Source organism: Pelophylax lessonae, assembly GCF_965119305.1.
Source record: "Pelophylax lessonae genome assembly, chromosome: 3".
Classification (NCBI taxonomy): domain Eukaryota; kingdom Metazoa; phylum Chordata; class Amphibia; order Anura; family Ranidae; genus Pelophylax; species Pelophylax lessonae.
The window spans coordinates 606,874,778-606,891,883 of NC_138770.1; the positions used below are offsets into that span (position 1 = coordinate 606,874,778).

The 17,106-nt window shown below is 42.5% G+C and overlaps 1 protein-coding gene across 1 annotated transcript in view; it reads right to left on the bottom strand.

The window, feature by feature from the left end:
• Window positions 1-3,926: 3,926 nt before the first annotated feature.
• Window positions 3,927-17,106, bottom strand: part of CNIH3 (cornichon family AMPA receptor auxiliary protein 3) — a 229,189-nt gene continuing 216,009 nt past the window's right edge. Inside the window, exon 6 of the mRNA XM_082252324.1 lies at window positions 3,927-4,225. Within this exon, the coding sequence (XP_082108450.1) occupies window positions 4,198-4,225 (28 nt within the window). The 3' untranslated portion in view covers window positions 3,927-4,197. The remainder of the gene's footprint in view (window positions 4,226-17,106) is intronic.

Sequence of the window (17,106 nt, forward strand, 5' to 3'; positions counted from 1 at the left end):
GCTGGAGCACTTCGCCATAAGGAAAAATTGATAACTAAGTGTCTTGGGGAACAAAACATTGACATTTTGGTTCCGAGGCCAGGACATTCTCCAGACCTTAATCTTATTGAGAATGTGTGGTCACTCTCCAAGAGGCAGGTGAACAACCGCCCCCCCACCCCCCCCCCCAAATTTCTGACAAACTCCAAGCATTGGTTATGCAAGAATGGAATGCCATCAGTCAGGATATGGCCCAGAAGTTGAATGACAGCATGCTAGGGCAAATTGCAAAGGTCTTAAAAAAGAAGGTTCAACGTTGCAAATATTGACGCCTTGCATAAACTTAATGTAATTGTCAATAAAACCCTTTGACACTTATGAAATGCTTGTAAATATAATTCAGTATATCAAAGTAACATCTGACAAAAACATATAAAAACACGGCAGACTTTGTGAAAATTAATACTTGTGTCATTCTCAACACTTTTGGCCACGGCTGCAGCTAAAAAAGCTACAGCTTGCAATTGCAATCAGTGTGGCATTTATTTAAAGAGAAACTAAACCCACTCCAGCAAATCTTTTTTTTTTTTATCCCACCTCCCTGCTACACAAAAGCTAAAAATGTTTATTCTATATTTTTACCTTTTTGTTTCCTGCTCTGCTGCTAAGCGGCACTTCTGAGTTTTCGGCCTAGGCCAGAAACCCGCTCCCTCCAAGATGTTACATCATAGCTATCACAGAAGGTAGTGTGTTACTAAGCTGCAACTGTGGGCACAAATGCCGCTGGGCAGTATAGTGGCAATCTACCAGGAGCTGGCAGCATTTTTGCAAATGTACAGAAATCCCGCCACGCATGTGCGGAAGAGAGAGTGGGGAGGCTGATCCTACAGTGGTTTTTGTGCTTTAACCAGGGGGAGAATCAGTATTGGTTTTCTTTAAGTAAAACTAAAGGCAAAGCTTTTTTATTTTATTTTGGATTGCTTAAGTGAGGGTGATAACCCACGTCAGTTTGTTTTTTTTGCCATCTGTGTCCCATTAGAGTGATTTCCCTTCACTTCCTGTCCCAAAACAGGAAGGAAGTAAGAGGAAATACCATAAAAGTGAGGGAATTGCTGGTTGTCGCCAGAATTACATTGGAAGGTATCTGCTCTGTCCTAAAATGTGGTATTTTCCTTCACTTGCACTCTTAGAGAGTCTGAATCGCCCAGTCTGGGCAAAGACACCAATAAAAACCTGACAGATGTTTTAACCACTTCAATACTTAGCCAATTCTGACACTTTCCACATACATGTAAAAGTTAGATGTTAGCAGAGGCCCTATAGAAAAAATTGATGGGTGTTGCAATTTTGTTATGTCACACAGTATTTGCACAGCGGTTTTTCAAACTGAATTTTTTGGAAAAAATACACTGATTAATTTTATTCTGCACACACACAATATAAGACCTATTTTAAGATAAAATGTAAGAGATGTTGTTACGCCGAGTAAATAGATACCTAACATGTTATGCTTTTAAATTGTGTCTGCCCATGGAATGGCAACAAAATATGGTACTTAAAATTCTGCATAGGCTATGCTTTAAATGCCTTTACAGACAGTAATACCTCACAAGTATGGTGCGATCACTGTTCATATATGCTTTTGGGACTTACGTATGCTTTTGCGCTTAAGCATGGCAGGACTGGGCGTTTTTTTAATGTTTTATTAATTTTATCTAAAACCTCTCTTTTACACTGTCTATTTAATTTTTTTTAATTAACTTTATTGCTATTGCAAAGGATGAACAAAATCCCTTATGACAGCATGGGCATGTCATTACAGGTCCTCTTTATTGAGAGATCTGGCATCTATTAGACCCCAAATCTCTCCTCTGGTCTCCAATGCAGCTGATCAGACACAGATAGGTCTGATAGGCTGCTTTCCTGGCCGCTAGCAGCCAGGTAAATAAATAGCTGAACATGGAAGTGATGAGATCCTTGCTGCTTCTGGTTTCTGGGGTCACAGAGAGGGAGGAACAACGTCACTTCCTCTCTCTCTGTGCTGTTCAGCCCCTCAAATCACTTCTGCCTTAGAAGGAATCACCAGCTGGAAATTTTGATACCGGGATGATGCCTCATCATCCCGGTAAAACCACTTCAACCTAAGGACATCCATGGACGTCCTATGGTCTTGAAGTGGCTAATCCTTCTCCACGCTAAAAAAAAAAAAAAATAAATACGTTTTGCCTTTAGCTATGCTTTAAGCTGATGCTGATCACATTTCCTGATACACAGATGATCACTCAAGGGAACATTTATAAAGCTGTATATGTAATACAGTAATCAAAATATAGAACAAAAGCAAGGAAAAATCTTAACGTCACATTTTATAAGTAAATGTTATAACTCAAAATGGGTACACTGTAGGAAAAACTTTATAAGCAAGCCCCACCTGTAAAAGAAGACAAGGCATAAGTACTGCTCTTCTGCTGAAGTCTTCTGGGAGTGTAAGTCTCACTGGACACCCACATGTTCAGTGGTCCCTCCCTCTGACCTCCACCCTTTGTAGGATACAACAGTGGCATAGGGGTCAGCAAGAGGACCTAGGGAGAGCTGTGGGGGGGATTGCCACTCCCATGAGTTTTCTCATGACCTACAGCAGAAGTTTTTTCAGCATTCGGTGGCATGGGCAACAGGAAAAGTATACTGTAGCCTCTCTTCTGTCAGAAGCGTGTACGTATACATGCATAATCTCTTTTTCTGTCAGTATGTCTTTCCTGCTCTGCTCTGCTGTTTCGATTCCCCTGTTTATGACCTTGAATCGGATACCAACTATTCTATGAACTTCGCCTGCCTTTTGACTACGGATTTGACCCTGACTACTCTAAACCTTGCCTGCCTTGTTCCTGGACTCTCATTAAACCACTGTGCTTGTCTGCCAACCGCATGTACCTCTTTGCATGTACCAGGCACTATAGCATTGTAAATATAAAAAGAAGGTTATAACCGCGCTAAAGGCAACAAATAGTGAGCTGCGACTTCAAGTGTGACCACACCCTTAAAAATTATATATTGTATAAGTCGCGCTAAATTGAAAAATAAACAAATGAATGTCCAACTGTTTAAGCATTGTGTATAAGACCTGGGGGCAACCGAGTACCAGTAGGCCTGTTTGCCTTATGGGAAAGGGGGCTGCTATAGGTGAAGAACACAGAAGCCAGCTATAGTGTCTGACCACCTGCGTTAAGGATAAGCACGATATCTTCTTTTACAGGTATAGCTTACTTTTTCTATAGCAACAGGGTCACTTTAAGAAAACTGGCACATAGTCTGCTGTCATAAAGTAAGGTTTTAGTGACTGATGACAGATTAGCTTTACATGTTAAAGGTTAGTATTCCATCCATCATTACAATCCATAGTTCTGGTTCTCATGTTATTAACCCTGCTTGTGTTTTTCTGGAGGGCAAAGGTCACATAACTTTAGTTCAGTACATCATATATTGTAGCCATTTGGAAACTTGCATTTTCCTCTGTCTTGCAAAGCTGAAGAGCTGATGGAGAGCAGAGACACAGAAGAGCAATAATCAATACGCTGAATCACTTTTAAAACTCAGTGGTGTATAAGGTGTTCAGTTTTTATAGCTTATTTTAGGTAACCACAAATGCATTACAATATACTACCAAAAAACATGGCATAAACTAAAATTCCCCCATCAAGATAAAGTCTGGAAGTTTATTGTATTTTTTTTTTTTTTACTAAACGTCCCTTTTAAACGTAAGTACCTGCATATTAATTCCACATGTTATTGCAAAAGGGAGTCACCAAATTCATATTCCAAAAAGTGTGCTTTTTTAAAAAAAATAATAGTCCACAAATGATAAATCCCACTGTCCATCACCCAGTTTCTGATGGCCGTCCAGTTCAGCTTTTGGAAATGTTGATATTCAACTTTCAGTAAAGAAAAAAATCCAATGTACAGAGCAAGTAAGGCTTTAAAGTCTCCATCTTCCGAGTCAGCAGTGGATCAGCCCATCAGCTGTGAAGCCGGGCAAGAAATGTATGTTTTGCACAAATTCCACAATAACTTTTCAGCTGGATCTCCAGGGCTCCAAAGTATCATCCAACAGAGGCTGTCCACAATGTGCTGCGGGTGGTTTGGTGTCTAGCTGCATACAATAGCCAGACAATTGTTTATTTTCAACTGGCATAACCTTCTCAGTCTTCTGCTTCTTCTTCCTTAGGAACTCATTAAAGTATATATCATACTGAAGAAATACGAAGAAGATTTTGTTAGTGAGAATTCACAAGACTTCCTATCACATTCAATTTAAGTAAAACGCCAGTTTTGTTGAGGAAAAAGATCCCCTAGCCTGTCAGCTATATACATTGCAAACATTTTAGAAAATATCATAGCAGATCATAGTGGTTTCTTCGCTGGACCTATTAACCCCTTCCCGTCTAAAGCCTCGTACACACGCAACAAATTTCCGCCGACCGGTCGTCCGTCTTTTGTCCAGAGTGGTGTCTGTTGGTTGGAATGTGCTCTAGACTGCACACGAATTTTGTCGTCCGACAGAATTATACTTCAGAAGTGATGTCATGTGTTGGATTGCTTTTCTTTGTGTTCTTTCTTCTCTGAGCATGCCCAGTCTTGCTCATAAGATATTTCCCTGTCTAAATCTGTACTGACTGCACGAAAATCGGACGTGTTTTGACGGTGGACAAAAATTTTATAGCCTGCACACCAGAATTTTTTCGGAAGAAAAGTCAGAGTCGGTTGTCGAGAGCACCATACTAACAAGCCGAAAATCGGGAGATCGGTCGTCGGACGAAAATTCCCGGCCGAATTTCGACGCGTGTATATGAGGCTTAAGGGTAAAACAAATGTTAATGGCTAAGCACAATTTTGCAACTTTGACATGTGTTAGAAAAACCGTACCTATCATCAAACTACTTTGTGCATCCGGGTGGCTTATACCTTGTTTTTTTCCCAGAAGAAATTGGGCTTTCATTTGCTGGTAATGGATATCTCTTGATTTCTCTTTTTATTATCAAAGGAAAACTGTTCCAAAATAGTAAAGAAAAATCTTTTTTTTTTTTTTTTTTTAATTAAGCTGTATGTTTCTTGCTACTACAATAACATTCCATCACAGAACAACCCAAAATAAATTCTCCTGCACCTGGCTATCACAGCGATACCATATATGTATATGTTGGTTGTTGTTTGTACCCGTAGTACAGCCCAGGCACAACAGTGCGCATTGTGCTTTTTTTCATCCTATGTAAAACACACTGACACTGAAACTTACTGATGCTAATTAAAAAAAAAAAATCCTGCCCAAAAAAAATACTAACCTAACCTTTGACCCTGACCTTGATCCAATCACTAACCCTGGCACTGAACCAGATCAAACCTTGATCTAGGTATTTTTTTATTATTATTTTTATTATTATTCCTATTTTTATTATTATTTTTATTGCACTCCCAGCAAAAAGAAAGATACACAAAAATGAAGCCCCATGGAAAAAAGCCGAGTCCAGTGGGGCCGCTTATTTGTGTATGCTCGGCACCAAGGGGTTAAAGATGAACTCTAGACAAATGTATGAAAAACAGTAATGATTAAGCACACAGTCAGTGTGTGAAACGCGTCTACTTTGTCACGATGTCATAATTTGGATGTCCAGTCAATAAATCTGGATTTTGACTCAACCTGGAGTGCTGCCAATTCCTTTTCCTTTATGAAAAACAGTTATTGCAGTTCTGTAATCCTGAATACATCATTAAATATATTTTTATATTATATAAGTAAAGTAACCAAATTTAAAGTAGTATCAGCCACTTGCAGTCGCTGTACAGCAGGGCTGGAGTGTGAGAGTGAGACACAGCACAAGGAGTCTATCAGTTCATATGATGACATGAAGCATGTTGACAATAGGAAAGAGCAGAGCGACAGAGAGATGAGTTCATCATGGTGTTGCTTCTGCATTCACTGTCCAATCACAGGCTGGAAGTGGGTCCAGGGTGACCGGGGCTCGGAGGAATTAGGTTGACTAATGCTGGCTATTAGACTAAGGACATCTAGTGGCGGAAAATAAGTATTGCGAGGGACAGTTCCTGATTGAAAATGAATTTTTGGCTGGAGTTCTACTTTAAAGCGGGCCTTGCAATCCAAACTAACTACAGGTGGTCCCCGGGTTACAAAAAAGAGGGACTGTAGGTTTGTTCTTAAGTCAAATTTGTTTGTAAGTCGGAATAGGTACATTTGTAGATTTGTACAAGTGTAGCTCCAGCCAAAATAATACATTTTAAGTTTTTTTGGATATCATAGGGAAGGGTTACCACCCCTGTACCATTTTTTTTTGCTGTCTGTACCCCTGTTCAGAAGATTTCACCTCACTTTCTGTCCCTCTGACAACTGTATTTTGAAAAGTTTGGGTTGTTGTGGAAAGAAGGATTAGTGATAAAGCTTCAGTGGAGAAACTTTTTTCCCATTAAACCTCTTACAGGAGTGAATTTCCCTTCCTAGGGGGAGATTTCCTCTCACTTCCTGTTGTCTCGCTTCATTTGTAAGTAGGAGTCCTTTGTAAGTCGGATGTTTATAACCCGGGGACCGCCTGTATTACCTAAATGCTATGGTTAGCTGTTATAATTTGCTGTCTTGCTGACTGGTTTTCATTCAATAATCTGAGATTTGTGGCTGTTTGCGACAGCTTAGTCTGAGAACTACTAGGATGCACTGGTGTCCAATCTTTAGATGAACAATCTGTAGATTAAAGTGGTATTAAACTAAAAATGTAATATATTGCAGCTTACCAATCATTAGATGTGGTGACTGCATCTTTTCTTAGTTTTTTCCCTGGTGATCTGGCCTGTAACACACCTCCAGTATTAGTGAGACACAACTCTGGATGAATGTGCACAGGAGGTAAAGCAGACAGCAGCATTGTCTGTCTTGGGGGTAGGGTAGTGTTAAATGTACTAGCAGATTTAAATACACTTACAAATTGAAGCTCACACTTTATTATCAGGTACAGCAAACATTTTTTTTCCTCTTTGGGATAAAGGTTTTACATGGATAAATAAAAGCGGATTATTTTATTTTTCTATTATTTTAAGCACCCTGCCAGTGTTAAAAGGTTTGTCTCATCCATGTAAACAGATACAAACTTGGATCACCAGATGAAAACAGAATAAAAAAAGCCTAAAAAGGAAACTAATATAGCTATCTAGCCAAAGACATCACATGTAAGAATTGGTAAACTGAAATATAATACATTTTTGCTTTTGGGTTTTATACTGCTTTAGTCTGTAGATTAGGGTTCTAAAGGCACAGGAAACCGATGCTAAGGGCTTAAAGATGAATTCCAGGTATAGATATTTTACACATAGTTAAAATGGTCCAGCTTGAACCATGGCACTATGCATGTATAATACCTGGCCAATGCCCTGGAAGTTGGAAATCACTGTAGTAGACACTGCTTCTCCAGTGATCTCCATTTGCATCTGAATTCTGTGCCAATCGGCTAGTGTAAATATGGACTGTATAAACTATCCATACATAGATCTCTTCTTTGATGAAGACCCTGCAGTCCAAATCAACCATTAACTATCTGTTACCCCCTACATCCCTATACCAAAATCTATATGGCCAACTAAAAGAAACACCATAAGCAAAGAAAAAAAAAAAAAAGTAAAACTAACTGTATTTACCTTAGACTCAGGCAGCAGCCTTCTTATGTCCTCCTGTGAAACCTGAGGATCCCTAATTTTATGGGAATATACTCTTTCACATGCATCAATTTGGATTGCTCAGGTTTTAAAGGAGGTACCAGGAGGCTGCAAGACATCACCAGTGCCTATCCTAACAGGCTGGCAGCAGGGGCGGATCCAGAGTCTAGTCTCGGGAGGGGCACTTCCAGAAAATAAGGTGTTGCTTACAGAACTGAATTAAACGTATCATACAGAGTAAAATGTACAGAGGTCAGTAGTATGTAGGGCAGTGTATAGAGCTCAGTAGTATGTAGGGCAGTGTAAAGAGGTCAGTAGGCTGTAGGGCAGCGTACAGAGGTCAGAAGGCTGTAGGGCAGTGTACAGAGGTCAGTAGGCTGTAGGGCAGCGTACAGAGGTCAGTAGGCTGTAGGGCAGCGTACAGAGGTCAGTAGGCTGTAGGGCAGCGTACAGAGGTGTCAGGGTTACCTGATCCGAAGCCGAGGTGCTGAGAGGGCTCCCCTTGCGGCTCAGTGCGGCTCAGTGCGGCACACCCCTGGAAATGGTACAGAGGGTGTGGCGCCCCAAGTGGCACAGGTTACCAGCTGCAGGCAGGTAGGTAGAACCAGGAGCAATCCGAGAGTGAACTGGAACAGGCTGGAATCATAGCAGGGTATGAGTCTTCAAAGGCTCTGAAGCAGCCGGGCTACCTTGTGCCGAGGAATAGTCTCTAGTAGCGGAGACAGGAACTGGCCGAGGTCTGGGACTGAAGCATGCAGCGTGAACCGTGGTACAAGCTGAGGTCATGCACAGGAGACAACCAGAATAGCCGAAGTCTTGAACCAACCCAGGGTCATACACGGTAGGTAACGGAAGCAAGGTCAGTGGGAGAAGCCAAAGGGTCAAACCAGGAGCAGGAAATCAAACGGAATCAGGGACAAGCCAAGTCACAACAGGAAATCCAAACAGGAAACAGGAAGCACAGTAACACAGGAAGCTGAGAGATAATCCAGCAATGAGTCTGATCCAATGGCCACCTTTTATAGGTCAATTCCCTGATAGGCCAGCAGAGGGCTGTGTCAGTTGAGTCAGGAGCGTCCATTGCTATTACTTGCAATGTTGCCAGTTCTCCTATGGCCATTTCCCTGACAGTGCCCCCCCCCCCAAGGGGCAGCCTCCGGATGCCCAGACGGAACCAGTCTCTCTGAGTGTCTGTTGTGGAACTCCCGGATCAGTCTAGGAGCGTGTACATTATCTGCAGGCTCCCAGGAATTTTCCTCTGCAGAATACCCCTTCCACTTGATGAGGTACTGGGTTTGCCTACCCCTCTTTCTGCAGTCAATTATGGCCTCCACTTCATACTCCGCTTCGCCTTCCACCAGGACTGGAGGAGGAGGTAATTCATCCCTACCAGAAAAAGGGCTGGGTACAACTGGTTTTAGCAGAGATACGTGAAATACCGGGTGAATTTTGTAGGAGTTGGGTAAAACCAGTTAGAAAGCCACAGGGTTGACCTCCCTTTTGATCTCAAAGGGTCCAACGAATCTCGGACCCAGTTTCCGGGATGGGAAGGAAAGTTTAACATTAGCTGAGGAGAGCCACACTTTGTCTCCTTTTGTAAAGGTAGGTTAATTTCTTTTTAACATAGAACCTCTTGTAATCCGTTTGTGCTTTCTGGATGGCCTCCTGAAGGAGTAAGTAGTTCGTCTGAATAGAATCAATCTGGTCTTGGACTGCAGGGACAGATGCTTCAGGAAGGGAATTGGGCAAAATGGAGGGATGGAACCCATAATTCGCCCATAATGGGGACTGGTTAGTGGCGGTATGTACCGAATTATTGTATGCAAACTCTGCACATGGGAGAAGGGATATCCAGTCATTTTGGGCAAAAGTACAGAAACAACGAAGATACTGTTCTAGAGTCTGGTTTGTTCTCTTTGTCTGGCCATTGCTTTGGGGATGGTAAGCGGAAGAAAGACATATTTTAATGGACAAGGTCTTACAAAGATCCTTCCAAAATCTGGAGGTGAACTGTACTCCACTATCGGAAACAATATTATCCGGAAGCCCATGTAGTCTGATTACTTCCTTGATTAATATTTTTGCTGTTTCTGGGGCTGATGGAGTGCCGGTCATGGGTAGTAAGTGGGCCATTTTGGTCAGACGATCCACTACCACCAAGATGGTAGTAAAACCCACAGAGGAAGGTAAGTCAACAATAAAGTCCAATGAGATCATCTTTCAGGGTTGCTCAGGGATGGGTAGAGGCCTTAACAGACCCCAGGACTTGGTGTTGGATCCCTTGTTGCGCTGACAGACAACGCAGGAGCTAACATAAGACTAGCAATCCTTCCTTAAACTAGACCACCAGAAGGAGCGTTGGATAAGCTCAAGGGTCTTTCGTACACCAAAATGTCCAGCCAGCTGATGGTCATGGAAAGTCTTTAGAACTTGGAGCCTGACTGGTTGGGGAACGAAAACTTTGTCCTGGTGCCAAAGAAACCCGTCTTGACTCTCCAAGGGGGGGTATTTCTGTGTCCGCATACTGGGTGGATGCCTGTCTAATTGAGGATTTTAATTCTGGCTGGATCAGGGAAAAATGTTGTGCTGACAGAATGGTACTTGGTTCCACAGTCTTGGTGGTATCAGGGAACATTCGGGAGAGTGCGTCTGCTTTCCCGTTCTTGGAGCCTGGTTGGTAAGTTATGTGGAAATTAAATCTCGAGAAAAATAAAGCCCACCGGGCTTGTCGTGGTCTCAGACGTGTAGTGGCCCTCAGATATTCTAAATTTTTATGATCCATGAAGATCATAATTGGGTGGGCGGCACCTTCCAATAAATATCTCCACTCCTCCAAGGCGGTTTTAATGGCCAACAGTTCTCGGTCACCCACGTCATAATTTCTCTCTGAGGGGCTCATCTTTTGAGAGAAAGAGGCAATAGGGTGGAGTAGGGCCTTAGGTCCTTGGCGCTTAGACAAGATGGCTCCTGTGGCTATTTCTGAGGCGTCTACCTCTAATACAAAGGGTAAAGCTGGATCTGGGTGCTGTAAGACTGGTGCAGAGGTGAACAGTCTTTTGAGTTTGTCAAATGCTGCCTGAGCTTCTGGGGATTATTTGAATCTGGTCTGCTGGCGAGTCAGCTGAGTAATCGGTGAAATGATAGCTGAAAAGTCTTTTACAAATCTTTCGTAAAAATTAGCAAATCCTATGAATCATTGAACACCTTTCTTGTCTGAAGGGGCTGGCCATTCAAAGATAGCTTTCACTTTTTGTGGATCCATTGCGATTCCCTCGGTAGAGATGATAAGACCTAGGAATTGGATGGAAGTCTTTTCAAATTCACACTTTTCTGCTTTAATGTATAAACCGTGCTTCCTTAGAGTCGCAAGGACTTTTTTCACATGAACTCTGTGAAGATCCAGGGTAGCAGAGAAGATGAGGATGTCATCTAGGTAAACGATTATGAAATAGTCCAGAAATTCCCGGAAAATATCGTTTACAAAGTGCTGGAACGTGGCTGGGGCGTTACATAATCCGAATGGCATAACTAAATATTCAAAATGTCCAAACCGGGTCCTGAAAGCTGTTTCCAATTCGCCTCCCTCCCGGATATGAACAAGATTGTAAGCTCCCCGTAGGTCAAGTTTAGTAAAGAGCTGGGCGGTTCGGAACCTTTGGAAAAGTTCAGGGATGAGGGGAATTGGGTATCGGTTTTTAATAGTAATTTTGTTAAGTTCCCTGTAATCCACACATGGCCTTAGTGAACCATCCTTCTTCCCGACAAAAAAAATTCCAGCTCGGGCGGATGAAACCCTTTTCAAGGTTCTTATCAATATACAGTCGTAAAGTCTCTAGCTCAACCTCAGATAACGGAAATATACGTCCGAAGGGGATCTCGGCACCGGGAAGCAGTTCAATGGGGCAGTCGTAAGGCCGATGAAGTGGGAGAACATTAGCCTTCTTCTCATCAAAAAAAATCCAAAAACTCGTGATAGACTATAGGTATAGCCTGACCGACATCTGGAATTGATTGGATGGTTGAATAACTGGCGGGACTGCTAACCCCGGGAACGAAGCAGTGTTGCAGGCAGTAGAAAGAGGGAAAGGAAATCTCCTTCTTGGCCCAGTTGATTTGTGGATTATGGGCCTGCAACCAGGGAATTCCCAGGATGAGTTGGAGTGAAGTGGTAAGGGGCCCTAGGCAACATCCAGGTTGGGCGAGAAGTCTGTGAGCGCTCAGACCGACGCTCCCGGAGGCGCCTATAGAGCTGGATAGTAAGTTGAATCAGTCCCTCCAAAGTAGTGGGAGTCTCTATCCTGGCCAGCTCATCCTTAAGAGATTCGGATAATCCCAGACAGTATTGGTACCTGAGGGCCGCCTCATTCCAGCACGTATCAGCGGACCACTTGCGGAACTCTACTGTGTAATTTTCGGTGGGGTGTTTTCCTTGCTGGAGGGAATGCAAGGTAGCCTCGGCCGTAGCCACACGCTGAGGATCATCATAAAGTTGGGCCATTAGATCAAAGAAGGTGTCCATCGAATTGAGAGCAGGGTCCTTTTGCTCCAGCAGGCCATGCGCCCAGGCCTGGGGCTCCTCCAATAGTAATGAAATCACAAACCCAAACTTTACAGTCTCTGAAGTGAAAGTCCTAGGCTGTAGGGCCAGGAATAGTTGGCATGCATTTCTGAAGGCCCTGAATTTCTTCCGTTCACCGGAAAAGCGTTCAGGTATTGGCACCCGTGGCTCAGGAGGAGGAACCATCATAGTGTGGGAGGTCATGCACAGGAGACCACCAGAATAGCCAAAGTCTTGAAACAGCCCGGGGTCATACACGGTAGGTAATGGAAGCAAGGTCAGTGGGAGAAGCCAAGGGTCAAACCAGGAGCAGGAGATCAAACGGAATCAGGAACAAGCCAAGTCACAACAGGAAATCCAAAAAGGAAACAGGAAGCACAGGAACACAGAAAGCTGAGAGATAATCCAGCAATGAGCCTGATCCTATGGCCACCTTTTATAGGCCAATTCCCTGACAGGCCAGCAGAGGGCTATGTCAGTTGAGTCAGGAGCGTCCGTTGCTATTACTGGCAATGTTGCCAGTTCTCCTATGGCCATTTCCCTGACAAAAGGTCAGTAGGATGTAGGGCAGCGTACAGAGGTCAGTAGGTTGTAGGGCAGCGTACAGAGGTCAGTAGGCTGTAGGGCAGCGTACAGAGGTCAGTAGGCTGTAGGGCAGCGTGCACAGGTCAGTAGTATGTAGGGCAGTGTGCAGTGGTGAGAAGTTTGTAGGGCAGTGTGCATTGGTCAGTATGTAGGGTAGTGTACAGTGCTCAGTAGTTTGTAGGGCAGTGTAGAGATGTCAGTAGCATGTAGGGCAGTGTATAGGGGTCAGTAGTTTTTAGGGCGGTGTAGAGAGGTCAGTAGGATGTAGGGCAGTTTACAGAGGTCAGTAGCATGTAGGGCAGTGTATAGGGGTCAGTTGATTGTAGGGTAGGATAGAGTGGTCAGTAGGCTGTAGGGCGGTGTACAGAGAATAGGGCTGGGGGGAGGGTCAGGAGGATACACACTGTGGGGGAGGGTAGTGAGGGCACACACCAGGGGAGAGTCAGGAGGCCACACTCTGGGTGTCAGGAGGGCACACATCAGTGGTTGGGAGGGCACACACTGGGGGAGCCAGGAGGGCACACACTGGGGGGGGGGGTTGGGGGGGCATACCATGGGGTGTCAGGAGGGCACACACTGGGAGGGGGGGTTGGGAGGGTATACAATGGGGTGTCAGGAGGGCACACACTGGGTTGGGGTTGGGGGGGCATACCATGGGGTGTCAGGGGGGTACACACTGGGGGGGAATTGTTGGGAGGGCATACCATGGGGTATCAGGAGGGCACACACCAGGGGCATCCAGGGGGCATTCACAATGCTTTATTGAGCTAAATGAAAAGGACATGCATTTCCATTTGTCAGCTAACAGCACCTCTATGCTTAGCTAAACTAATCCACCATGTACAGCTAGCTGAGCCTACCTCCAGGAACATTCATTCGGCTCCCTTTGCTCAGCTGCTCACACTTCCCCCTTCCAGGCAGGCACAATCTCCGTGGTCCGGTACATCCCCATCCCACCCACTCAAGCAGCAAGCAGCCTGCAGGAGATAGGCTGGAAACCTGCTGGGGGAGGTACAGGGGTGGAGCGTCAAGTGTCTATGTGTAATGGCTGTGAGTTGTCCCGACCGCAGTTCTGATTTCCCGGGGTGCGCTCGGCCTCACAATCAGTAATATTTTCTCGGGGGAGCAATTGCTTGTTGCTTGTTCAGCTTCCTCCTGGGATAATTGTGAGAAATCATTGATTCCTCTATGTATGCTGTTTAGCTATTGTATTCAGCAGCCTTTTCCAGCTCCTGCTGAAAACCTGGACAGTGCCTGCATCAGACTGGATGCAGGCACTATTTAGATGAAATATCTTTTGACTGAATTCTTCAACAGAAACTGATTGAAAGATTGACTTTTGTCAAGGGGATGGGTGCTGGCAGGGAAACCTATCCCCTTAGCTGATTCAGCAGGAATCAGCCAAAATTTCAACTGTGTATGACCACCAGTGTTAATTTTGTAGACAAAAAATATTTTCATAGATGAAATTAGCACAATTTTAGTCAACTAAAATACCACTAAAACTAAAACAATTCAGATGACTGAAATACGACTAAAACTAAAATGGCATTTTAGTCAAAAGACTATGACTAAAGCTAAATCGAAATCTGAAGGCAAAATTAACACTGGTTATATATCACAACGGCTACATCTGTGTCTGTAGTGCATGTTCAAACTTTAATACCATAAATAATAACATGTTATTCAATTTTTACTCCAGGAGTATATAATGAGTTTGGAAATTCTAGAGAATTCCTTAAATAATGCATTGCAATTTAACTAAAACCATTGTAATTTTAGTCAACTAAAATGAACTGGATATTTTAGATGTCTAAAATGAAAATTTTAGTCAACTAAAATATGAATAAAGGCCCGTACACTAGATAAGAAAATTGGAAGTAAAATTTAGTCCGATGAACGATCTGCGGATTTTCGGATCGTTAGTATAGTGCTTTCGACAGCCGATTGCAAATTTTCGAACAACAAAACCTGAATGTGTAGGCTATAAAATTTTTATCATATGTCCACACAATGTCAGATTTTCATTTAATTAGTACAGTTTTCATCCGAAAAAAATCATAAGAGCAAGACCACGCATGCTCGGAAACGAAAGAACACATACAAAAAAATGTAACACATGACATCACTTCTGAAATGAAATTCTGTCGTATGAGAATTTTTGTATGAAAGTAACCTCTTCAATTTCAGTATGAGACTAGCATGCGACATAAAACGGACAAAAATTAGTCCGATATTCTGATCGTGTGTACGAGGTTTAAAACAATTCAGATGACTAGAATACGACTACAACTAAAATGCCATCCAAATTTGAAGTCAAAAGTAACACTGATGGGCACCTTCAGGCAAGTTTTCCCATGCAGTACTTGGGAAGGTAAAGAGGAGGGGGGAGGGGCTGGCAACAGAATTGTGGTTACAGAATCTCAGCTCAAAATAGGCAGACAACAGTTGGCAAATATCTATCAATGATAGCAGAAAAAAGAGAAAATGTGCTCTGCAGCCCAGCACGTACAAGGTAAGAAATAATCATGTTAGGGCCATGACACATGTGCATTCCCTTGCCAATGATGCCTGCCCAGCAAGACAGAGACACCTTGGAAACAGGTGAGTATTTCTTTCTTCTGTGACAGAATTGCAAGTGTGACAAGACCCTTGGACCCCTTTCTCACAGGTTTTTACGATCAGGTCCGCATTTCAGTTTTTTAGGTGGACCTGATCAGAAGCTCCATGCAGCTCTATGGGCAGGAGGATATAAACAGACAAATCCATCCAAGTCTAGAAAAAAAACAGGAAAAAGACTGTATCCTTTTCCATTTTTCTGGACCTAAGTCTGTTTATTTCTGACCGCCAATAGAGCCATCACAGGTCCACCACAGTCTGCTGTCAAAATGTGGACACAAAGCTGATTAAGCTCTGATTCAGTAAAGGGTTTGCTCAGTATCACCTGCTGAATTGAGTGGAGTGGCACCATGTGAAAGGGCCCTTAGGGCCTGTGTTGACGGGTTTCGATGGGCAAATGCAGCAAGCTTTGGACATCAATTTGAGATACTACTAACTAACCATTTGGAATTTATGGCAGGTCCTCTTGACCTGCTTTAGCTGCTTTTGTATTCCCCTAGACTTGTCTGGGAGGGGAGAAGCAATTCTGAAACAAACCAAAGGTTTTCAGTGCTGGCCCTTACACTGCTAGAAAGGGACACTTGGGGCCAAATTCACTGTACCTCCAACGCTGATTTTGTTCTATTTTACCTCAATTTTGACTATTTTTAGGTTCAAATGCAATTCACTATAACTCCATCAGAAACGTTATGAGCAGTGTCAAATTCATTAAGATCAAATAACGTCAGGACTGGACTTAAAAACAGTCCAGCTAAAAGGTGGACTGTTTTGTTCAAAATCACAAAATATGGCAGGAAAAAAAAAAAAAAATGTGTGGGAAAGATGTGTTATATGATTTTGAGCTAAACTGCTTTTAAACTGTGTGAAAAAGTTAAGTAGAAAAAAAGATTTTAATAAAAGTGTAAAATGCAAAAATAGCTCCAGAGTCTATTTCTGGCAGATAGCCCATGTGCGCATGCTCCATACCAAAAAGTAGGCTAAAAATAACGTTTGATTAAATTAAAATTAAAAAATTAAATTAAACGTTAGTGGGAGTTATAGTGAATTTGCGGCAAATACCGCCGCAAATTTGCGGTAAAACGGCGCTATTCCGGTGCTAATGAGAGAAATGCACATTTATGTCTATATATATATATATATATATATATATATATATATATATATATGTATATATATATATATATATATATATATATATATATACATATATATATGAATCACAAAAAAATATATATATATATCTATACATATATATATATGTGTGTGTGTATGTATATATATATATATATATATATATATATATATATATATATATATATATATATATATGTAGAAAAAGGTAAAGTACAGTCAAATCAAAGACCTACTATACCAAGCCCACATCCTATTAGTACATGAAAAAAGAGGGGGTATTAGCGGGAATACAACAAATCCACCGGGTAGGGACCAGAGACCAGATGGAATTCCCAGGACAAAAAATGGGCTTTAAAGGGCTGGTATAGCAATTGGTGAGCAACACAGAGATAAAATCTTAGAAATCTTTATTAGAAATTGTAAAAACATACAAAAAAAGGGGAGAACACATGACAAAAGTCACAGATAGTAACTATTAGCATAAAACAATCATGGAGATATGAGAATATTGCATTGATAAC